Source organism: Equus caballus, chromosome 9 (assembly GCF_041296265.1).
Source record: "Equus caballus isolate H_3958 breed thoroughbred chromosome 9, TB-T2T, whole genome shotgun sequence".
Taxonomy (NCBI): domain Eukaryota; kingdom Metazoa; phylum Chordata; class Mammalia; order Perissodactyla; family Equidae; genus Equus; species Equus caballus.
In genome coordinates, this window is record NC_091692.1 from 51,568,996 (window position 1) to 51,594,297 (window position 25,302).

General features: G+C 37.4%; 1 protein-coding gene across 5 annotated transcripts in view; it reads left to right on the forward strand.

Annotated features, from left to right (window-relative positions):
* The window catches only part of LRRC69 (leucine rich repeat containing 69), a 127,948-nt gene extending 106,956 nt beyond the window's left edge, over window positions 1–20,992 (forward strand). For all 5 annotated transcript variants that reach the window (XM_070222281.1, XM_070222280.1, XM_014728042.3 and 2 more), the window contains one exon: window positions 20,634–20,992. In XM_070222281.1, the coding sequence (XP_070078382.1) occupies window positions 20,634–20,753 (120 nt within the window). In that variant the 3' untranslated portion in view covers window positions 20,754–20,992. The remainder of the gene's footprint in view (window positions 1–20,633) is intronic.
* Window positions 20,993–25,302: the final 4,310 nt, after the last annotated feature.

Below are 25,302 nucleotides of genomic sequence, written 5' to 3' on the forward strand. Positions count from 1 at the left end.
GGGTGCTGCGAGAACAAGGCATCTCAATTAAATGGGGCTGTTCCCTGGTCTGTCCCTGCAGCCTAGCACAGTGATTGTGCTTGGTACTTGGAGAATACATAATACATGTTAAAATTATTCTAGTAGGCATTGCTTGTAAACGTGCTTTGAATAATAAGAAGGCATTAGAATAGCTAAAGAAAGAGTGGACAGGCGTTTTAGGTGAGGCAACTGCATGTGCAGAGGTTACATGGTGCAAAGGAATTGCACAGTGAGTACAGGGAACTCACTGAGTATGAGACATGGGAGATGAGGTTAGAGAAGCAGGTGTGAGATCAGGATGGCTCTTGTGTGTGAATTTTGAACTTAATTTTGAGAGCTACTGTATTCGTTTGTTATGACTACCTTAATCAAGTACCACAGACTGGGTTGCTTAAACAACAGAAATTTATTTTCTCAGAATTCTGGAGGCTAGGAGTCCAAGACCAAGGTGTCAGAGCACTTGGTTTCTTCTGTGGTCTCTCTCCTTAGCTAGTAGATGGCTGTATTCTCCCTCTGTCTTCACATCGTCTTCTTTCTGTGCATGTCTGTGTCCAAATCTCCTCTTCTTGTAAATACAGCGGTCATATTGAATTAGGGCCCACCCAATGATGTCATTTTAACTTAATCACCACTTTCAAGACCAATTCTCCAAATACAGTCATGTTTTGGGGCTAAGACTTCAATATATAAATTTGGAGGGGACATAATTCAGCACATAACAGCTACTTACAGCTGTTGAAGCAGTGGAGTAGCAAGATGAGATTTATTTTTTGACAGAAAGATTGTAGCTGGTGACGTGGATTTAAGGATTGTTTATGTAAGTGTGAGACTTGATGCCATGGGAATGAAGATTGCACAAGGAGACTTAAACAGTGAGGTGAGAAGACCAGAAGAACAGAACCTTTGAGGACAACCATATTAAAGGGGTAGGCAAAAGCAAGAGTCAGCAAAGGAGAATGAGAAAATGCAATCAGGGAGGGAGAGGCAAAACCAGGTAGAATGAGCACAAATTTTCTAGCTATAATACACAGATATGTAAGAAATAGAATTTTATTACTTTTTCTTCTGCTGAATTTATCTTCTATTTGGGCTCCCATTCTACTGGAAAACTTAATCCAGTTAATTCCAGGCTTATGTGGTAATTTCAGGATGTTCTTGGTCATTTCAGATTTAATCTCAATCATTCAGGGTTCTTTCCCCCTCACCCCCCACCTTGTGTTATCCAGCTTTTGGAGCTCTTAAGTAGCATCAAGATATTAGAAAGTGGGAGCAATGTGTTCTGCCAATGTCTTTTGTTGTGTGTGGGCATCCTCTGAGGTATGTGGTCAACCTTTCAAAATTTCAGATATGGTATTATCTCCATGATGGTGTCTGCTGTGTCATCCACTTCCCATCAATCTCTGCTTATCCATCCATGCACCCTGTGCCTTCTTGTTCAAGGCCTGCTGGTCTTCTTTCAACCACTTCCACCCTATGGGAATGATAAAATTTGGTTATTCTCCTACTCCAATATGGGCTCAAGAATGAGTTGATTTAAAGGTGCCAAGTTGAGAGATTCAGGGCTAATGAGAAAAAACTTGGCTGGAAAGTTGTGGCAGGAAGATGGTATCCTTTGCGTCATTAAGTGAGAGGGCTGGAAGCAGGTTGCATTGATCCAAAGCTTGAATGGGAACACAGAAGTGAAGCCAGCAAGTCTTAACTAATCTCTACAAAATGTAGAGGGTAAGAGGTAAGAGAGTAATAGGATGTTGGCCGGAGGGTGAGACAAGCTTAAGGAAAGACTTTTGAGGATGGTGTAATATGAGCATGATGGTAGGCTGGGAAAGGAGCCAGCAGAGGATGAAACTTAAAATTAGTTTGTGTTGTACACCAGTTGATGAAGAGTTTAATGTTTTGATTATGTACTACCTACTTTAAGGAATTAGTAGGGCTAGAATTTGGTTACAAATGATGAGGCTCATCTGTTCCATCACCTTAAGAGACTGAGTAAGCCAAAAAGAGAAGATGTGAAAGTTTTTAAACAAGTGTAAAGTGGATAGTGGTAGTGCTTTTCCACTTATGAAGGATTTTTTTCATATTTTTTTCCTTCAGTGCCTTTAATGGGTACTTACTTTATGCAAGGTCCTAGGCTGGGCTATCAGGATCCAAAGATAAATGAGACACAATCCATGCCATCAAGGAGATTACAGACTATTTATTAAAATACACTGTTATAAGCATTATAGTAAGGCATTATATATCCATGCTATGGAGTCACAGACAGAACCAACAACTACTTAGGAAGTGTCTTAAGCTGTTCAGGCTGTTGTAATGAAATACCACAGACTGGGTGGCTTATAAACAACAGAAATTTATTTCTCCCAGTTCTGGGGGCTGGAAATGTAAGGTCAAGATGCCAGCATGGTCGCATGAAGGCCCTCTTTTGGATCACAGACTTCTTATTGTATCCTTACAGGTGGAAGATGCTAGGGAGCTCTGTGGGGGTCTCTTTTATAAGGAGACTAATCCCGACCATGAGGGCTCTGCCCTCATGACCTGATCATCTCCCAAAGGCCCCACCTCCTAACACCATCGTGTTAATCTTCAGGATTTCAAAATGTAAATTTTGGGGGAACACAAACACTCAGTTATAGCAGAAGACTTACGGTAAACTTTCCTGAGGAGGTGATATTTGAATAACATGAGTCCCTGATCCTCATATTAATTTTGTTTTCATTGTCTCCATTCACAGGTAAGGCAACTAAGTAGGTTAGGTAGCTTGTTCATAAGTCTCAAAGCTATGAAATAACAGAATTAGAACTTTAGTTTATACCTCCTGGTACCACCTTCAGGTCTCTTTTTTCTGCATTATAGCATGCACATTTTTATTTTGAACGATGGTGATACAAGTATTCACAACAGACTTCATATATCTGAAAGACTGTAATGTGGAAGAGAGATGAAGCTTTTCTTCTTTTGACCTGCAGAGTGGAACACAGAACCACTGGTATTCCAGCCAGATAAATGGAAGAATTTTCTTACAAGATTTGACACATGCACACACACACATACACACATGCAGGTTAACATCACTGAAAAAAAATAGAGTGGAAGAAAGACTAGGAGAATAAAGAGATTTGATAGCTACATAATTTCATGTTGAAAGTTAAGAGGGAAGTAAGAATACATTTTTGTCAATTAAATATGTCCAAGTGCATTATAAAAACAGCAATAGAGTAGTATAAGAATATAGCATGGGTTAAAAACATAATGGTTAAAAAAATAAACCAGAGACCTAGGTGTGAATCCTTGCTAATGGCAGCAAATGTTCAAATATTAACAAAGACATGATCCCTCACGTTGAAAAAACACATTGAGTGCCAAGCAGAATAAATAATAACAAATCCATATCTGGACACATTTTGGTAAAACTACATACTACCAAAGAGAAGCTACTAAGAGCTAAAGGAAAAATTTTAAGAAAACAGATCACTTACAAAGAGATGACAATGGACTAAAAGCAGACGCCAGAAAGAATTGGTATAATTCTTCAAAGCACTAAGAGAAAATAGCCCCAAATAGCCCAAACAAGTAAAATTTCGTAAGTATATGACAGTGAAAAAAGTATGTGACAATGGAATTAGAATAAGTATATAGTATGAATTTATAAATTATGCTACACAAATGTGAGGATATTTAAAAATTGTTAAAAGTTGGATAAACTAAATTCAGATTGGAATATACATTACTAGAGGTTTGGCAGTCAAAACATGCTATTTTAATGGGGTAGTTTAGTTCCCTGTTTCTAGAGTGAAAACGTTCAGAAAATGCATAGAGGTGATAATCAGATTAACCACACTGGTAAACAGTTACTTTTATGTTATATATCTTTAGAGTTTTATATGCTACTCTTCCACTGAAGTAATGAAAGATTATACAAAGACTAGTTTGCCTAGAAGCCTCCCTTTCTATTAAAAAAAATTCAATTTTTTAATTATCTTTTCAGGAACTAAACATAGAGTATGCTGACATTGAGAATAAATAGCTTAGCATGAAAGGAGAACCCATTTGATAATGCCAACGTCTGGTTACCCTGTTGTGCTTTACAGAATTTCTGTCTCTGACGGAGTTTGCCATCTGAAGACATAGCTGAAGGAGGGAGATAGTTGATGACAAATGTGTCTTTATTCTTGACAGAAAACAACTAGAAACAATAAAACATCCAATTGTAATTGCTTCTATTCAGGTGAATGTGAATTATGTCATGTTTACCTTATGAAATGGCAAGATGAGGATTGGAAAATAGCTGATGAAAAATTTTGCTCAATCTTAAATACTAAGCTTTACTGTAATTTGTCCAGATGCTTTTGTCTTTTTCCAAACGTTATAGCCATCGCCATCCGAATTCAGTTAGTCCTTAGCAATTACAGAATTATCAATAATTTCAATGTAATTGATATTTAAGTATTAACTACTAATGATATAAATCTTTGAAACAGCAACAAAAATTAGTCCTTTTTAGTTACTACCAACTTGGGCCACATTTGAACTGGTGACTTAGAGGAACCTAAATAGTCTCGTAAAATCCTTTCAAAACACTTGAGTGTTCTTGTGCCCGAGATATGCATTTGATAGTTTTCATTTGGTATAGTTATGTTAGTTGAAGTTAACATTTCCCCAGATTCCTTTAAAGTTGAAGAGTTTAGGGAGGGAACAGTTTGGAACATGAACTCTCAACCCCATATTGAATGTTGTAATGTAATTAAAACTACCCGCAAAAGAGATTAGATTGAGTAGGTTTCACTACAAACGAGTGAAAACATGGATTGCTTTATGAAAATAAATGAAAATTTGAAGCCTTAATTCCTTTTTCATGACAAGCTGCCAGTAATGAAACATTATGTAGGATTAACTTTAATAATTGTACTCATTAATAATAGAGCGCAATCTTACTTTTCAGTAAAAATTTATTACTGTTTAGATACCACTGATGTTCATTTATGAAACTGATCATTTCAGCCAGTCAACTGTGAAAATGAATGTAGGTTTTAAAACATTTATGCAGTGGTTAGTCAATTTAATGTACATTAGGCACTAAGAGGATCAGAAGGCATCACATTTTTAATTCTAAACAGTCGTGAAAGTAATATGTATTTATTGTTCAGAAAAATTGAGATGATATGAATGGGCCTTATTATCTTAATTCAGAAAATAGCAAAACAGTTATAGTATAAATGAACTCACACAATGTGTCTTGATTACTTCTAAGCTGTGAAAACCCATTGAATTCTCTTTTCCCTTTAGAAAACTCTCCTGTTTGTTCTTAGACTGCTGGGCAGAGTTGCAGTTGTATTCAGTATCTACGATTTTTTTCTTCTAAAGAATCTTAAATTGTATTCAACTTCCATACATTTATCTGCATCTATGTATCACCAAAATGTTTGAATCTCCCACATAAACTTCAAAGGACATTGATTATGCAGAGGTGGTGTTGGAGAGCAGGATAGCCCTGTAGAGGAGAGAATGCTGCTTAGCTAGATGAGTGGCTGGAGCATGAGCAGGGTTTTCTTTCTTAGAAGGGTTTCTGCCCTTACCACAGTCCAAACTGTCCTAAGGGTGGAATGACTATATAATGTATCATCTAAGCCAAGATGCTTTTGAGATTGAAAGTGAATATTATTTATTTATATTTTGGTCTTGGCAATGATTTTTTTTTATTGCAGTAACATTGGATTATGACATTATATAGCTTTCAGATGTACATCATAATATATTTCAAATTCTGTGTAGATTACATCATGTTCACCACCCAAAAACTAATTATAGTCCATCACCACACATGTGAGCCTAATCACCCCTCTTGCCCTCCCCCCTCCCCGCTTTCCCTATGGTAACCACCAATCCAATCTCTGTTTCTGTTTGTCATTGCTTTCATCTTCTACTCATGAGTGAGATCGTACGGTATTTGACTTTCTCCCTCTGACTTTTATTGCACTTAGCATGATACCTCAAGGTTCATCCATCTTGTCGCAAATGGCCGGATTTCATAATTTCTTATGGCTGAGTAGTATTCCATTATGTATATATACCACATCTTCTTTATCCATTCGCCCCTTGATGGGCACCTAGATTGCTTCCAAGTCTTGGCTATTATGAATAATGCTGCAAGGAACATAGGGGTGCATGTATATTTATGCATTTGTGTTTTTCAAGTTATTTGGATAAATATCCAGCAGTGGAAGAGTAGGATCATATGGTAGATCTATTCTTAATTTTCTGAGGATACTCCATACTGCTTTCCATAGTGGCTGCACCAGTTTACACTCCCACCAGCAGTGTATGAGGGTTCCCTTCTCTCCACATCTTCTCCAACACTTGTTTCCTGTCTTGTTAATTATAGCCATTTGGACTTGAGTGAGGTGATACCTCATTGCAGTTTGATTTGCATTTCACTGATAGCTAATGATGTTGAGTATCTTTGCATATGCCTTTTGGCCATCCGTATATCTTCTTTGGAGAAATCTCTGTTCAGATCTTTTGCCCATTTTTAAATTGGGTCATTGGTTTTTTTGTTGCTCAGATGTATGAGTTCTTAGTATATTTTGGATATTAACCCCTTATCTGATATATGGTTTGCAAATATCTTCTCCCAATTGTTAGGTTGTCTTTTCATTTTGTTGATGGTTTGCTTTGTTGCGCAGAAGCTTTTTAGCTTGATGTAGTCCCATTTGTTCATTTTTGCTTTTGTTTCCCTTGCCCAGTCAGATATGGTACTTGAAAATATGCTGCTCAGACCGATGTCAAAGAGCATGCTGCCTATGTTTTTTTCTAGGAGTTTCATGGTTTCGGGTCTTAGATTCAAGTCTTTAATCCATTTTGCGTTTATTTTTGTGCATGGTGTAAGATAATGGTCTACTGAAAGTGGACATTATTAATAGCTGGAAAAACACTAGAAAACCAGTGCTCTCCTGGGAAAATCTGAATGTATGGCTACCCTTCCTAAATGAAGCAGTTAACTTTAGAGTAGTGCTTATTGCCAGTGCTTATCACTGCTGGTATGGAGGAGTTGCCATTCTGAACATTCAACTTGGATTTTTAAAATTATTTTGTCACTCCAACTCAATTAGGAGATGCAACATAAGGATTATAGGTATACCAGAGGGAGAAGAGAAGGAGAAGGGTGCAGAAGGCCTGCTCAAAGAAATAATAGCTGAGAACTTTCCAAACATGGGAAGAGAGATGGAACTTCATGTGACAGAAGCCAATATATCTTCAAACTTTATTAATGCAAGAAGACCAACCGCAAGGCGTATAGTAGTGAAACAACAAAGTCAACAACAAAGAGAAAATACTAAGGGCAGCCAGGCAGAAGAAAATAACTTACAAAGGAAACCCCATAAGGCTATCAGCAGATTTCTCAGGAGAGACCTTACAGGCTAGAAGAGATTGGAATAAAATATTCAAAACTCTGAAGGACAAAAACCTGCAACCAAGAATACTCTACCCAGCAAAAATATCCTTCAAATACAATGGAGAAATAAAAACTTACCCAGATAAACAAAAGTTAAGGGAGTTCATCGCCACAAAACCTCCTCTTCAAGAAATGCTCAGGAAGAACCTCATTCCTGAAAAATCAAAAAAAGGAAGGGGGTTACAAAATCCAGAACAAAGGAGATAAGCAGAAGGACAATAACACAAAGTAGCAGCTCTCCATCAGGACAAAATGCAAAAGAACGGGAAAACAAGCAATAAAATGGCAACAGTAGGCCCCCACATTTCAATAATCACTCTAAATGTGAATGGATTGAACTCTCCAATCAAAAGGCAGAGAGTGGCAGGATGGATCAAAGAACAAGATCCAACAATATGCTGCCTCCAGGAAACACACCTCAGCCCCAAAGACAAACACAGACTCAAGGTGAAGGGATGGAAGACAATGCTCCAAGCTAATAATGCACAAAAGAAAGCAGGTGTTGCCATACTTATATCAGACAAAGTAGACTTCAGCAAAACAGATAAAGAAAGACAAAGAGGGGCAGTATATAATGATAAAAGGGACGCTCCACCAAGATGGCATACACTTATAAATATATACACACCTAACACAGAAGCACCAAAATTCGTAAAGAAACTATTAACAAAACTAAAAGGAACATCAACAGTAATACAATAATAGTAGGGGACCTCAACACCCCATTAACACCAATGGACAGATCATCCAGACAGAAAATCAACAAGGAAATTATAGAATTAAATGAAAAATTAGATCAGATGGACCTAATAGATATATATAGGACAGTTCATCCAAAAACAGCAGGTTACACATTCTTCTCAAGTGCGCATGGAAAATTCTCAAGGATAGACCATATCTTGGGAAACAAAGCAAGCATCAGTAAGTTCAAGAGGGTTGACATAATATCAAGCATCTTTTCTGATCATAATGCTATGAAACTAGAAATCAACTACAAGAATAAAGCTGGGAAAGGGCCAAAAATGTGGAGACTAAACAACATGCTACTGAACAAACAATGGATTATTGAAGAAATTAAAGAAGAAATCAAATATTATCTGGAGACAAATGAAAATGAAAACACACCGTACCAAATGATTTGGGACACAGCAAAGGCAGTCCTAAGAGGGAAATTCATTGCAATACAGGCTCACCTCAATAAGCAAGAAAAATCTTACATAAACAACCTCAAACAACACCTAACGGAATTAGAAAAAGAAGAACAAACAAAGCCCAAAGTCAGTAGAAGGAGGAAACTAATAAAAATTAGAGCAGAAATAAGTGATATTGAATCAAAAAAGACAGTAGAAAGGATCAGTGAAACAAAGAGTTGGTTCTTCAAAAAAATTAACAAAATCGACAAACCCTTAGCTAGACTCACTAAAAAAAAGAGAGAGAAGTCTCAAATAAATAAAATTAGAAACAAGAGAGGAGAAATCACAACAGATACTGGAGAAATACAAAGGATCTTAAGAGAATACTATGAAAAACTATGCCAACAAATTGAATAACCTAGAAGAAATGGATAAATTCCTAGACTCATACAATCTACCCAAACTGAATCAGGAAGAAATAGAGAATCTGAATAGACCAATCACAAGTAAAGGAATAGAAACAGTAATCAAAAACCTCCCCAAAAATAAGAGTCCAGAACCAGATGGCTTCTCTGGAGAATTCTGCCAAACATTCAAAGAAGATTTAATACCTATCCTTCTCAAACTATTCCAGAAAATAGAGGAAGATGGAGCACTCCCTAATACATTCTATGAAGCCAACATCACCCTGATCCCCAAACCTGACAAGAACAACACAAAGAAGAAAAACTACAGGCCAATATCACTGATGAACATAGATGCAAAAATCCTCAACAAAATTTTGGCAAACCAAATACAGCAATATATCAAAAAGATTATACACCATGATCAAGTGGGATTTATACCAGGGACACAGGGATGGTTCAACATCCGCAAGTCAATCAGTGTGATTCACTATATTAAGAAAATGAGAAACAAAAACCACATGATCATCTCAATAGATGCAGAGAAAGCATTCGACAAGATCCAACAGCCATTTATGATAAAAACCCTCAATAAAATAGGTATAGAAAGAAAGTACCTCAACATAATAAAGGCCATATATGACAAACCCACAGCCAACATCATACTCAATGGACAAAAACTGAAACCCATCCCTCTCAGAACAGGGACAAGACAAGGGTGCCCACTTTCACCACTCTTATTCAACATAGTACTGGAGGTTTTGGCCAGAGCAATTTGGCAGGAAAAAGAAATAAAAGGAATCCAAATAGGCAACAAAGAAGTAAAACTCTCGCTGTTTGCAGACGACATGATCTTATATATAGAAAACCCCAAAGAATCCATAGAAATCTATTAGAAACAATCAACAACTACAGCAAAGTTGCAGGGTATAAAATCAACATACATAAATCAGTAGCATTTCTATATGTTAAGAATGAACTAACAGAAAAAGATCTCAAGAACTCAATCCCATTCACGATCACAACAAAAAGAATAAAATACCTTGGGATAAATTTAACCAAGGAAGTGAAAGATCTATACAATGAAAACTACAAAACCTTCGTGAAAGAAATCGACAACGACATAAAGAGATGGAAAGACATTCCATGCACATGGATTAGAAGAATAAACATAGTTAAAATGTCCATACTACCTAAAGCAATCTACAGATTCAATGCTATCCCAATCAGAATTCCAATGTCATTCTTTACATAAATTGAACAAAGAATCCTAAAATTTATATGGGGCAACAAAAGACCCCGAATTGCTAAAGCAATCCTGAGAAAGAAGAACAAAGCTGGAGGTATCACAATCCCTGACTTCAAAACATACTACAAAGTTACAGTAATCAAAACAGCATGGTACTGGTACAAAAACAGTTGCGTGATCAATGGAACAGAATTGAAAGCCCAGAAATAAAACCACACATCTATGGACAGCTAATCTTTGACAAAGGAGCTGAGGGCCTGCAATGGAGGAAAGAAAGTCTCTTCAACAAATGGTGCTGGGAAAACTGGACAGCCACATGTAAAAGAATGAAAATCAACCATTCTTTTTCACCATTTACTAAAATAAACTCAAAATGGATCAAAGACCTAAAGATTAGGCCTGAAACAATAAGTCTTCTAGAAGAGAGTATCAGCAGTACACTCTTTGACATCAGCTTCAAAAGAATCTTTTCGGACACCATAACCCCTCACATGAGGGGAACAATAGAAAGAATAAACAAATGGGACTGCATCAGACTAAAGAGCTTCTTCAAGGCAAGGGAAAACAGGATTGAAACAAAAAAAACAGCACACTAATTGGGAAAAAATATTCACAAGTTATTTATCCAACAAAGGGTTAATCTCCATAATATACGAAGAACTCACACCACTCAACAATAAAAAATCAAACAACCCAATTACAAAATGGGCAGGGGACGTGAACAGACATTTCTCCAAAGAAGATATACGGATGGCCAATAGACACATGAAAAGATGCTCATCATCACTAATCGTCAGGGAAATGCAAATCAAAACTACACTAAGATATCACCTTACACCTGTTAGAATGGCAAAAATATCCAAAACCAAGAGTGAAAAATATTTGAGAGGCTGTGGAGAATAGGGAACCCTCATATACTGTTGGTGGGAATGCAAACTGGTGCAGCCACTATGGAAAACAGTATGGAGATTCCTCAAAAAGTTAAGAATAGAAATACCTTATGACCCAGCCATCCCACTACTGGATATCTATCCTAAGAACCTGAAATCAGCAATTCCAAAAGTTCCATGCACCTCTATGTTCATTGCAGCATTATTCACAATAGCCAAGTCATGGAACCAACCTAAGTGCCCAGCAACTGATGATTGGATAAAGAAGATGTGGTATATATGTACAATGGAATACTACTCAGCCATAAAAAGGACAAAGTTGTCCCATTCACAACAACATGGATAGACCTTGAGGGTATTATGTTGAGTGAAATAAGCCAGACAGAGAAAGACGAACTCTGTATGACTCCACTCATAGGTGGTAGTTAACATATGGACAAAGAGAACTGATCGGTGGTTGCCAGGGGAGAAGGGGGTGGGGGGAGGGCACTAGGGGTGAAGTGGTATACCTACAACATGACTAATAAGGATGTACAACTGTAATTTCACAAGAATGTTAACTTTCATAACCTTAATAAAAAAAATTATTTTGTCACTCCATAAATATTTGACAGTCTACTTTAAGCAGGAAACTCTGGGTGCCAAGTACAATGCAAATAAGTAGGGAGCCTATTTTGTTACAAATGGTTTAAATGCACAAGCTGAGTTTAAAATCTGAAGATGTAAAAAACATTAGCAATATAAACTAAATGTCAAACGAGTGGTGGAGACCAATTGCTTGAGAGCTTCAAAGTAGAAGGTGAGATCACCATAGGTTGTCTGACCTGGGAAGTGCCCAGAAAGGTGCTAGAACTTGTACAGGGCCTCAACATAGGTACAATTCAGGTACATGGAGAAGGAAAGAGAGAGGTTATTTTAAGAGAAGAGAATGATATGGAGGAGAATGAATCATGTTCATAGGGCAGTGAATCAATTAAGCTTGTTTGTGGATTGGAGTGGGAGGAGGAGAAATTATTAAAAAAGTTGGGGTCAAATTCTATGGACTTGTCAAAGGATAAAATAAGGAGTTTAAACTTGATCCTGTTAAGAAATGGAGTCCTACTAAATATATGGGGACAAGTCAATGATATAAAGAAAGATATATTTTAGAAGGAATCATTTGACAGTACTGTGCTGGGTTAGTGGAGGTTGAAGAAAAGAGACACTGAAAAAAAGAAACCACCAATTAGAGTGGTTGCCTACTGTGGACATAAGGTATAAGATATAGGTATAAGGAAAGGAAGCACTATGAGGTAGGAAGGAAGATAGAACTTATTGAGTGATTGGATATCAGAAACCTCAGAGGTGGGTGAAGGAGAAAATCAGAAAATTCCAGAGGGAGCTGATTTGGGAGACAAGACCCCAAGCTTCATTTTAGACATATTGAGTTTCAAGTGATGCAAAGATAATTCAAGTGAATATGTTTAGCCATCAGTTGGAGACAGATAAGAACAGCAAAGCAATATCTTTCTATGCATTATTTGAAAATGTGCACTTTCCAACAACTTTCATTCTTCCAAATAGTTCTGCAAATTATTATTAAACTATAATCAAAATCGTACATTGGTGAAAGAAGCTGGGAAGCATACTATGACTAATACTGATATAGAATTTAGTGAACTTAGATTCTATTCCTGTCTCTGCCTTGAACTATGAGGCCTAAGGAATGTCACCTTCCTTCTCACTGTATCTGGATTAGTTTCCTTATGTGGACAATTAATGGATTAGACCCAAAGTCCCTTCTAGCTCCAAAGTGCCTTGATTCCATAACAGGGAGAGGGGCTGTCATAGTCATGCTTTTCATGGTCTTGTTAATTTGGAACATGATACCAGTATTAGTTTTCTATTGCTGCTGTCACAAATTGCCATAAACTTGATATCTTAACAACAAAAATTTATTACAGTTTAGTAGGTCAGAAGTCCAACATGGGTCTCCCTGAGCTAAAATCAAGGTGTCACCATGGCTGTATTCCTTTTTGGAGGCTCTACGGGAAAAGTCATTTTCTTAATTTTCTCAGCTTTTGGAGGCCACTCACATTCCTTGGCTCGTGGTCCTTCCTCCATTCTCAAAGCCAGCATCCGCACATCTAGTCCTTCTCATATAGCATCACTTGGACCTCTCTTCTTCCTCCCTCTTCCACTTTTAACAATCCTTGTGATGAAATTGGGTCCCTGTGGATAATCTAGGATAACCAGTCTATCTCAAGATCCTTAACTTAGTCACATCTGCAAAGTCCCTTTGGCCATTTAAGGTGATATACACATTCACAGCTTCCAGGGATTAGGACATGGACATCTTTGGGGGACCGCGGTCATGCCTACCATAACACCTTTTCCCAAGAAAACAGGAAACCATTTTGCTCTTTTTTCCTATTCTTTGTGCTTCATGTAATATTGAAACCTTATCCAAAGCTTTACTTTATACTGTGTAATATAAATATATATTTTGATAATTTTTGATTTCTCAAAGTCTAAAATATGGCAGTGATTGTCACTGAGGCATATTTTGAGTTATTTTTAAAAAAATTTCTCAATTCTACCATTCAACAAATATATAACTTAGTAAACTTGCATATTTAAACTTGATGTGCAAAACTACTTTTCCCTAAAATAGGGAGGGGATATAATCATATGTTTATTTGCTTTAGGCAATAATGCATTTCACTGTCAATAGTAAAGATTGAAAACTTAGAATTTGGTATAACATTTCACATTTTAAAACTTTTTGTTAAAAGGTATACTTTCAAAATAAAAGCATGTCTAATGATAGACCAACTTCTTTTCCTCTTTTGACTTTGGCTTGACAAAAAGGATCTTTCAGTGTTTCAATTTCTATCTGTAAACAATGACCAAAGCAGTGATTATCTTTGACAGAATTGTGAGGTTTTGTTAATTGAGGTTTGTGGAGAGATGTCCTCTGTAAGAGGGTGTGTCACTATTCCTTTGTAACATGCTCATTCAGATGGAGAAATGTCATACTGATACCACAAGCGGAAATAGAAATTTAAATGGAAATCAAGGGGTAACGTATTAGAGACTTCCTTTTTTCCTGCAAACATTGCTGAGTCCAATGACACTAGATGGAAAAGTATGTTACCGAGGAATTATGTTGAGTCCATTTTTCTCAGTAAAATTTCCAGGAAACAATTCATAGCTCTGAGAAATATTATATCAGTATTTCTGATATATAATTATAATTATTATCTGATATATAATTGTAATTATTAAGCTAGAGAATAAATACAAGCAAGGTTCCATATTCAATACAAAACTGATAATGGCTTTTAGTAAAATAAGTTCCTAAAAAGTTCAAGTGTTTTACTCCGATTAAAAAATAATACCCCCAAGAAGGCAAAAGATGGACACAGACACTTTGCATTCTTGCCTGCAACAAGAGCCAACTCAAATTCTGCCCATATAGTTTCTTAATGACACAAGGGAAATGGCTAAAAGCACAGTAGAAATAGAAAATACCTTTGATAGCTTCTAGTGTAAACTTTTCACCTCATGGGGAAACTGGACAAAGCAAACTGAGTAACTCTATGGCTCCACTTGTTCTTGGTTTGTGTGTATTTTTTGGTAACCTCCTGCTCTTGGCTCATGGCTCTACTCTTTCTCCTAGTTTCTTAAACAGGAGCTGAGTGAAATGTATGTAACATGGTTTATTTTGATAGCCTTTTAGTTCCAGATGAGATGTTGTGGGCAGGAATATAACTGGTTGGATGAGAAGGTTGTCTACTATATGGAAATGGAAAAGACCTCATTTAGCTTTTGACTTTTGTCACTAGTTCTCCAAGCACAATTTCAACACTTAGACATTATAATCTGATTAATCGATATGATCTCATAAAGAGTAGATTTAAAACACTATACATAATGTGTCTATCATTAGAAAACCATTTATGAATTATTTTTACCTCTGGACTAATGTATGTATTGCTGATGTCCATGATTCAACATTTTATGGTCCATTTATTGTTTATACTGTAATGTTTCCCCAACATAATATGCACATTCTTGAATTTTTGCTCTCATAGTTCACCCTTTCTGAATGTCCTTTCGTGTCCTCCCCAGGCAGCCACATCCTAGTCATCTTTCAAGACCCACCTCACCATGTTCTTTTATTGTGAAATCTTGCTTACTATGCACCCTATGATGGTGTCTCCCTTCTCTGCACTCATATCGAAACTATCATTGGGTTGAGCCTTATGTTTCTAGTTATTTTTTGTGTTTGTGTCTTATCTTTCCAACTAGATGCTAAAAAGATTCTTAGAGGCAGGGACTGTTTGTTGCATATCTTTGTGTCCTTGGCACTTTGCCTAATGTCATGCAGGTTTTAGGTTGCTTGTAATTTGTCAGAATTCTTGGTTGCAAGTTGAAGAAACCTAACTCATACATTAACTCAAGTAGTGAAGAATGCCCGGGGATGAGTCTGGCTGAATATTTAGTCTTGTTGGATCAGGTACCCAAATTTGTCATCAGAAATCTGTCCTTCCCTGTGTTGTCTCTGCTTTCCTTTGTCTTGGTTTTGCTTCCAGGTAGGAGCTCCCTAAATTGTGCCCTCTGGCAGTAGAGGGAGAGCTTCCCTCTGGCAGTAGATCCTGGGATAGCTCTGGGACTGATGCTCATTGGCTTTATTAGACTCTCTTGGGTCTTGTGCAGGGCCTGAGTTATGTGGCTACGTCTTGAGCCAGGATGTGGGATCAGTTGACCTCTCCTTCCCATAATATATGCACTGAAATCAGAGAAAGGGTGGTTCCCCAAAGGAAAAGGTGGGCTTTTGTGCCAGCAGAGTGGGAAATGGATGCTGGGCAGGCAAAAACAAGATGCCCATTGGAGGTTTCGCTAAATGTTTGCTGATTGATCAACTAAACTTCCTTTTAGGAAAGAAGTCAGGTTTGTAGGGGTTCTGTACCATTTTCCACCTTCATCCAAAATATTTTGTCATTAGAATAGTGCCATGTATCCTCTGAGCACTTAATAATCACTGTTGGAGGTGGATGAATGTGATATAACATATGATTTGGCTCCCCACTGATTTATCACTAGGGTTGAAAGGCTATTATTCTCTCAAGGATGGTTTAATACTGTGCTTAGATGGTTGAACCTTTAAATGGTCCCACAAAGTTCTTTTCTGGAAGAGTGAACAGAACAGTAATGAAATCTCTCACTGTAGATTTTGATGGCAATGACCCAATGGGTTCATGATAAAACTAAGCAGCATTATCAACCAGTTAAACTACTAGTTGTGTGACTCTGTTTTGGATTCTCTCACTGAGAGTTTTGTTGACTTCGGAAGTTGTTTACAAAGCATGCAAATGGTAAGCTTTTGAGGTTGCCATTATATCCGGCATTAGTGGTCAGGACATGTACACTAAGTTAGCTAACAAGGTTTTTGACTGCCTATTTTGCGCATTGAGAAGTGACATCAGAGATATTTGAAGTACAAAAACTTGTCATATATTGAAAATTTGCTTGAAACCAAGCCAGAGAAGATCTTAATGAACATCATAGACAGTGAATAAAGAGTATTAGGAAGATAAATTTACATCGGAAATGGATGCTGGACAGGTTAAATGAAGATGTTCACTGGAGACTTCAATAAATGTCTGCTGATTGATCAACTTCTGTAGGACAGAAGTCAGATTTGTGTAGGTTCTGCACCATTTTTTATCTTCATCTCAAACACTTTCTGGCTAGACAATATAATATGTTTGGATAAAAGCATAAATAATAATCCTTTATTATTTGAATTTTGTTTAGTGTTGAATCTATCTTTTTTAGCTAGTTAAGTTTGTTTATTTGTGTGTGGGAAAAGATCAAATCAAGCACAAATGGAGTAATGTGTCCTTTAGAAGTCAATGTTCTGGAATCTCTGAGAAAGCTAATTTTTTTTTTGTAAAGGTAAACAGTTCATTAGTGCTTTCATTCATGGATTTTTTGTTTGTTTTTGTTGTTTGATTTTTTATTTTTGATTGTGGTAACAGTGGTTTATAACATTACATAAATTTCAGGTGTACATCGTTATGTATTTCGATTTCTGTGTAGATGACTTGTTCACCACCCAAAGGCTAGTTACAATCCATCGCCACACACATGTGCCTAACGAACCCTTTGCCCCTCCTCCCTCCCACCTTCCCCTCTGGTAACCACCAATCCAATCTCTGTCTCTGTGTGTTCGTTTGTTGTTGTTTTTATCTTCTATTTATGAGTGACATCATATGGTATTTGACTTTCTCCCTCTGACTTATTTCACTTAACATAGTGCCCTCAAGTTCCATTCATGTAGTCACAAACTGCTAGATGTCATCATTTCTTATGGCTGAGTAGTATTCCATTATGTATATATACCACATCTTTATCCATCCATCCCTTGATGGGCACCTAGGTTGCTTCCAACTCTTCACTATTGTGAATCATGCGGCAATGAACATAGGGGTGCATGTATCTTTATGCATTTGTGTTTTCATGTTCTTTGGATGAATACCCATCAGTGGAATAGCTGGATCATATGGTATTTCTATTTTTAATTTTTTGAAGAGTCTGCATACTGTTTTCCATAGTGGCTGCACCAGTTTGTACTCCCACCACCAGTGTTATGAGGGCTCCCTTCCATCCACATCCTCTCCAACACTTATTGTTTCCTGTCTTGTTAATTATAGCCATTCTGATGGTGATAACCCATTGTAGTTTTGATTTGCATTTCCGTGATAGTTAATGATGTTGAGCATCTTTTCATGTGCCTGTTGGCCATCTGTATATCTTCTTTGGAGAAATGTCTGTTCAGATCTCTTGCCCATTTTTTTTTTTTAAGATTGGCCCTGAGCTAACGTCAGTTGCCAATCTTTCTTTTTTTTCCTTCTCCACAAAGCCCCCCAGTACATAGTTGTATATTCTAGCTGTAGGTCCTTCTAGGTCTGCTGTGTGGGGCGCTGCCTCAGAATGGCTTGATGAGCAGTGCTAGGTCTACGCCCAGGATCCAAACAGGTGAAATCCTGGACCGCCAAAGCGGAGCATGCAGACTTAACCACTCAGCCGCAGGGCTGGCCCATCTTTTGCCCATTTTTTAATTGGGTTGTTATTTTTGTTGTTGAGATGTATGAGTTCTTTACATATTTTGGATATTAACCCCTTATCAGGTATATGGTTTTCAAATATCTTCTCCCAGTTATTAGGTTGTCTTTTCATTTTGTTGCTGGTTTCCTTTGCTCTGCAAAAGCTTTTTAGTTTTATGTAGTCCCATTTGTTTATGTTTTCCTATTGTTTCCCTTGCCCGGTCAGACATGGTACTTGAAAATATGCTGCTAAAACCACTGTTGAAGAGCATACTGTCTATGTTTTCTTCTGGAATTTTAATGGTTCCAGGTCTTACACTCAAGCCTTTAATCCATTTTTAGTTACTTTTTGTGTATGATGTAAGTAGTGGGCTAGTTTCATTCTTTTGCATGTGGCTGTCCAGTTTTCCCAACACTGTTTATTGAAAAGACTTTCCTTTCTCCATTGTATATTCTTGGTTCCCTTGTCGAAAATTAGCCGTCCATAGATGTGTGGTTTTATATCTGGGCTCTCGACTCCATTCCATTGATCTGTGTGTCTGTTTCTGTGCCAGTACCATGCTGTTTTGGTTACTATGGCTTTGTAGTATATTTTGAAATCAGGGGGTGTGATACTTCCAGCTTTGTTCCTTTTCCTAAGGATTCCTTTGGCTATTCAGAGTCTTTCGTTGTTCCCTAGAAATTTTAACATTCTTTGTTCTATTTCTGTGAAAAATGTTGTTGGAACTTTAATAAGGATTGCATTGAATCTGTAGATTGCTTTAGGATGTGTGGACCTTTTTTTCCTTTTTCTTTCTTTTTTTGAGGAAGATTAGCCCTGAGCTAACTACTGCCGGTCCTCCTCTTTTTTTGCTGAGGAAGCCTGGCCCTGAGCTAACATCCATGCCCATCTTCCTCTACTTTATATGTGGGATGCCTGCCACAGCATGGCATGCCAAGCGGTGCCGTGTCCACACCCGGGATCCAAACCAGTGAACCCCGGGCTGCCGAGAAGTGGAACGTGTGAACTTAACTGCTGTGCCACTGGGCCGGCCCCTGTATGGGCCTTTTAACCATGTCAGTTCTTCTAATCCAACAGCACAGAATATCTTTCCATTTCTTTGTGTCTTCAATTTCTTTCAACAATGTTTTATAGTTTTCAGTGTACAGATCTTTCACCTCTTTGGTTAAATTTATTCTTAGGTATTTTATTCTTTTTATTTCAATTCTAAATGGGATTGTATTCTTAATTTCTCTTTCTGCTACTTCGCTGTTAGTGTGTAGAAATACAACTGATTTTTGTATGTTAATTTTGTATCCTGCAACTTGACTGTATTCGTTTCTTATTTCTAAAAGTTTTTTAGTGGGTTCTTTAGGGTTTTCTATATAGAAAATCATGTCATCTGCAAATAGTGACAGTTTCACTTCTTCCTTTCCAATTTGGATCCCTTTTATTCCTTTTTTGCTGATTGCTCTGGCTAGGACTTCCAATACTGTGTTAAATAAGAGTGGTGAAAGTGGGCATCCTTGTCTGGTTCCTGTTCTTAGAGGGATAGCTTTCAGTTTTTCTCCATTGAGAGTGATATTAGCTGTGGGTTTGTCATATATGGCCTTTATTATGTTGAGGTACTTCCCTTCTATACCAGTTTTATTCAGTTTTTTTCATAAATGGATCCTGTATCTTGTCAAATGCTTTCTCTGCATCTATTGAGATGATCCTATGATTTTTATTCTTCATTTTGTTAATGTGGTGTGTCACGTTGATTGATGTGTGGATGTTGAACCATCCCTGCATCCCTGGAATGAAACCCTCTTGATCATGAAGTATGATCTTTTTAATGTATTGTTGTATTCAGTTTGCTAGTATTTTGTTGAGGATATTGATGTTCATCAGTGATATTGATCTATAACTTTCTTTTTTGTGTTGTCCTTGTCTGGTTTTGGTATCAGGATAATGTTGGCTTCTTAGAATGAGTTAGGAAGCTTCCCCGCCTCTTCAATTTTTTGCAAGAATTTGAGAAGGACGAGTATTAAGTCTTCTTTGAATGTTTGGTAGAATTCACCAAGGAAGCCATCTGGTCCTGGATTTTCATTTTTGGGAGGCTTTTGATTACTGTTTTGATCTCCTTGTTGGTGATTGGTCTATTCAAATTCTTTATTTCTTCTTGATTCATTTTTGGAAGGTTTTATAATTCTAAGAATTTATCCATTTCTTCTAGATTATCCAATTTGTTGGCATATGGCTTTTCATAGTATTCTCTTATAATCTTTAGTATTTCTGAGGTGTCAGTTGTAATTTCTCCTCTTTCATTTCTGATTTTATTTATTTGAGCCCTCATAAAGTAATATGTATTTTATTTAAAAATATTTATTGAGCACTGTCTTAACTTTATTTTTAATCTTTGCTTTTTAGAACTGGAAGATAAGCAGAAATCTACAGCTTGTACCTCTTCGAATATTAATTTGTTCTTACAAATGTTTTAATCAACGTGGCCCTAACGTATTTGGAATTGCTCAAGTGGAGAGTAGGTGAGAAGCTCATTTAGAGCCTCATATGACTTGCCCTGTCAGCTCTGCACACAGTCAAATTATGCCCTACTTATGATACCATATTGTGTCTCTTCTTTTTGTCAGTACATTAAGCAAAGGAAAAAAAATAATTTAGTTGTAAAGATCCCAATACAAGCACTGCAATCTATCTTTAGATTGTTTTGACTCTAGGTGTACTGTTTCTTCTTTGACTTAAAAACAAAATAAAAATTGGAAAATAAAGATCTGTGTGGCAAGTGAGTGTTATTTTTTCCTGTCATTTTATGACCACTACCTTCTTTTTCTAGTATTAAAGAGACTTTGATGGGGACAAGACTTATTTTATGAATGTTTTGCAGTTGAAAGAGAACAGCATTTTAGCGCTAGACAGTTCTGTCACATTTGTGTGATTTCAGTTGTGCTCTCCTTTCTTTCCTTTTTTTTTTTTTTGGTAAGTGAGATTGATCCTGAGCTAACGTCTGTGCCAATCTTCCTCTATTTTGTATGTGGGATGCCGTGCTTGATGAGCAGTGTGTAGATCCACACCTGGGATTGGTGTACTCGAACTATGCCCTGGGGCCAGCCCCCATTGTGCTCTTATTTCCAAGAGGCACTAACATCTTATTGACTAAGATAAAACCTTCATTCCACTTAAAAATGAGTAGCAGATTGGAAACCCAGGGTTGGTTACTCCTAACCTCACTTTGTTCCTTCTTTTAAAGCTTTAAATTTTTTGTTTTCCACAAGAGAAACTGACAGAAGCCAGGACAGTAGTGTTGAAATGAGAATTTGGCTCATTTTCTCTGAAGGACAGCAGAAAAGTAGGGAAAGAAATTATGAAAATGCGTAGTATAGTTTGCACAGACCAGTGGTTTTTGGAAGTGTGGTTCTGTCCAGCAGCATCCTCATTGCTGAAGAGCTTGTTAGAAATGCAAATTATCTGGCCCCACCCCAGACAGAAACTAGGGAAGCGCAGCCCAGCAATCTGTGTTTTAACAACTCTTCCAGGTGGTTTCAAAGCACACTCTCATTTGAGAACCACAGGGATAGACTAAGACAAATTTGCTCTGGGTTCAGAAAAGCAAGAAATTTAATCATAATTTTATATTTAAACCTCACTAGAAATATATTTACTGATGTAACTGTTTGGTTGTCCTTCTGGTGGAAAGCTGAGTGGATTTTTATCTTCCATATATTCTATTATCATGTTACTTTCTTAAGTAGACCTTTTATTAATTCACTTCAGGACACACTCCTTTCTACGTCAGCGTTGTCTCTGGCATACCTGGGAAGCTAACTCAGTGGAGCACAGCCAAGAGGTCCTCAATTCCAAAGAATACGAGTCAGGCCCCACTGAGAGATGGGGCCTCAAGTTAACTTTCTGCAGGCTCCATTAAACAGGAATGCATTTCAAACAAAAATAAAAAACAAAGTGCAAATGAAAATCATAGGAGCTCATTAAAAAGGAGTTACAGGAATAAACTGTGCATGTTTATTAATGGAAAACCATTCAGAAAATTGATTTTGATTAGGGAAATGTTTTTATACAAACTATGCTGTTGAAAAGAGTGTCTTGTTTACCATTTTAATCCCATGACCTCAGCCACAATTTATGTGCCATCTTGGTTCTGGGGAGAAAAATTGTATCCATTCATTCATTTATTTATTCAACAAATATTTCAGGTACCCTTGAAGCTCAGGTGACATAAAAAGAGAATCTTGACCCTCTGTCTCCACCTTTTCACCCCATTCTCTTCATATCTCAAGGTACTAAGACCTGGTTCCTGTCCCACTATTCCAAAACTGGTCTTCCAGAGGTCGCCAGTGACTTCGTACCAGTCCACCTGGTCCTCATCTGCTTGGTCTTCCCTGCAGGTCTGGGCTCAATTGACGAGCTTCTGCATCTTGGAATTATATGCCTTATTATTATTCTCTGATAGCCTATTCCCCATACCTTTAATTTAATTCTCTTCTATACCCTTTTTCAATAACAAGTATTCTATGAGATTCTCTACTCAGTCCCATTTTCTTCTCTCTTAGCACTTAATTTTTTTACCTGAAGGAACTGTCTACTCCCACCAGTTTTATTTACATTTATTTATCACACTTGGGTGTTTAGCTCCTGAATCTCCTCCTCCTCTTCCTCCTCCGTCTCCCCCTCCCCCTCCTCCTCTGTGTCCTCCTCCTCCTCCTCGTCTTTCTTCATTTTTAACGCATTTCCAAGCTCCTCAACTTCAACATATCTAAAATACAACTGATTCTCTTCTTCCAAATTGTTGTTTCCCCGTCTATTCATGTATTAAACAAATATTTACTGAGGGGCTACTATCTATGGGACACTGTACTCTGATCTAAGAATATAGCAGTGAACAAAACTTACAGGGCATCTGCTTTCAGAAAGTTTACATTCTAATCGGGCAAGGGAGGCAAGCAAGAAAAGAATAGAGAAATGATATGGTGATATGTACTTTGAAGAGAAGTAAAATAGGATTCTGGAGATAGAGAATGATGAGAATACTTTTCATATAGGGTAGTCTGGGTCTGAGAAGGTAAAATTTGATTGGAGATCTGAAGCAAGTAAGGGAATGAGCTCTATGGATATAATGAATATGGATATAATGAATAAGAATCAGTTGAGTGTTTAGCCAAAATTCAGGAAGATGCTAATAATCGAACGGGTGCTAAAGAAAAATCATGACTCTGAGGTCAGGAGATTTAGTGTTGCTGAATGCATAGTCATGCATCAAGTGTCACCACGGGGACAAGACCAGAGAAGGATGCATCTGCTTCTGCTCTGTGGGGCCACCCCATGTTCCGAATCATTGGTTAATTAAATCAGAAATTTAATCAATCTTACTCCACATATATGTGCGTATGTATGTGCATGTGAGTTTGTGGTCTCTTCTTGCCAATCTGAAATACTATTGTTGGAACCTGAAACACTGCAAAATATTTTTATTTTCTAACAATTACAACCAACCTTTATTCAGGTGAAGTTTAAGCAACTGAAGCATGAACTCTGTATTATTTGGATTCAGGTTTTTTCATGTTTTTGTCTTTTCTGTGGGTGCTTTCTGAAATTTTTGTTGTTCACTCACATTTGCCTCAGAAGGACATGGGAGTAAAACAGAAAAACTCGTGTCTCTTTTACTTGTTATAAACTGTTATCATCTGTGTTGTGGGGAAATAGTTTCAAACAGAAGAATATATATTATTTTCAGATTATTAATGAATTTTATTTGTCCCCAGTTACTAATTTCCTCCCAGTCACTAATTCTATTAATGAATGTTTATATGTCCCCAGTTGCTATGAATAATTCAAGCATAAGCTCTGAATATTTATATTTGTGTGTCTCCTTTGTCTACACAATCCAAGATGGATTTTCTTCATTTAGTTACTCAATATTTCTAACAACTTTTCAGAATGGTGTTAGTTGAATCGATTGAATCAAATGAGCTACCTAAAGTAATGGTATTTTTTTTTTATAATTAAAGCAATAAGCCCTTAAGGATATTTGTTTTCTATTTTACCTTTATGTTAAAAAACATTATTTTCTTTACACTAACATATGTATTAATGGAAATTACTGAGAAAGTTTTAAATGAAGGTAAATTTAATTTTTTTCACCTGAAAAAGCTTCTAAAAACTCCAGAATAACACTTGGAACTCTCATTGGCATTTGTTCATAATGTATCTCTTTGTATCCTTGTTGTATAGCTTATTCTCTGGACTGCAGCTGTGAGAAAATAAATGGCTAGAAGTCACTTGCACCTGCTAAAGAATTTTTTTGCTTCTTGGCAGGAGAAAGTCCCTGAGCAGCTTAGTCGGCAAACCCGCTGCCGGAACTTTGGGAACTTTCTGTAGGCCCCAGGGCTCCAGATCTCACGAAGACTCTGACCTGCAGTTCGGAAGGCACCTTGAGACTCCTAGACCAGCCATAGCATACCAGGATTAATGAGGCGACTTTTAAATAATCCTCATCCTGCTAGAGTGGGTGCCTTGGGGGTTAGAGCAGTCACCTGAGGTGGAAGGGAGTCCAGGACGCTTTTCCTATTTCTAGGTACAGGGTTGGAGTGAGGGAAGATGGCTAATAAGGCAGCCCTGTAAGTAAACGTGAGGGTCGGTGGTGGGTGATGGGCTACAGAAGCTAAAAGAGCGAGGCTGCTTTACCAGGTGGGGTGGAGAAAACAAAGGATCTATAATCTCAGCAAGTCATGCTATCCAAGGGCCACTGAGAGATCTGGCACAATCAAGGGCAAGTGTTTGGGCCTTGAGAGGAGAGGGGACTAGTCAGCATCAGTGCAGACTCAAGGTGAGGGAGGCGGTCAGTATTAAGCTTGGATCATGGCTCATAGGCAGATAGCATGGGGCAGGCCCTGTGTAGGGCAGGGTCTTCACAAGGGCCATTTTAGGGAAGTCTCTGCCTTTTATTCCCTCAAATAAGTCGATAAAAATTTGGAGAGAGAGAAAAGCTGGGTGTATTGGAGGATGGGGAAGCTGGATGCAGAGGGATAAGGATCCTAAATAGCCACCACTCTCCTAATAAAATTAG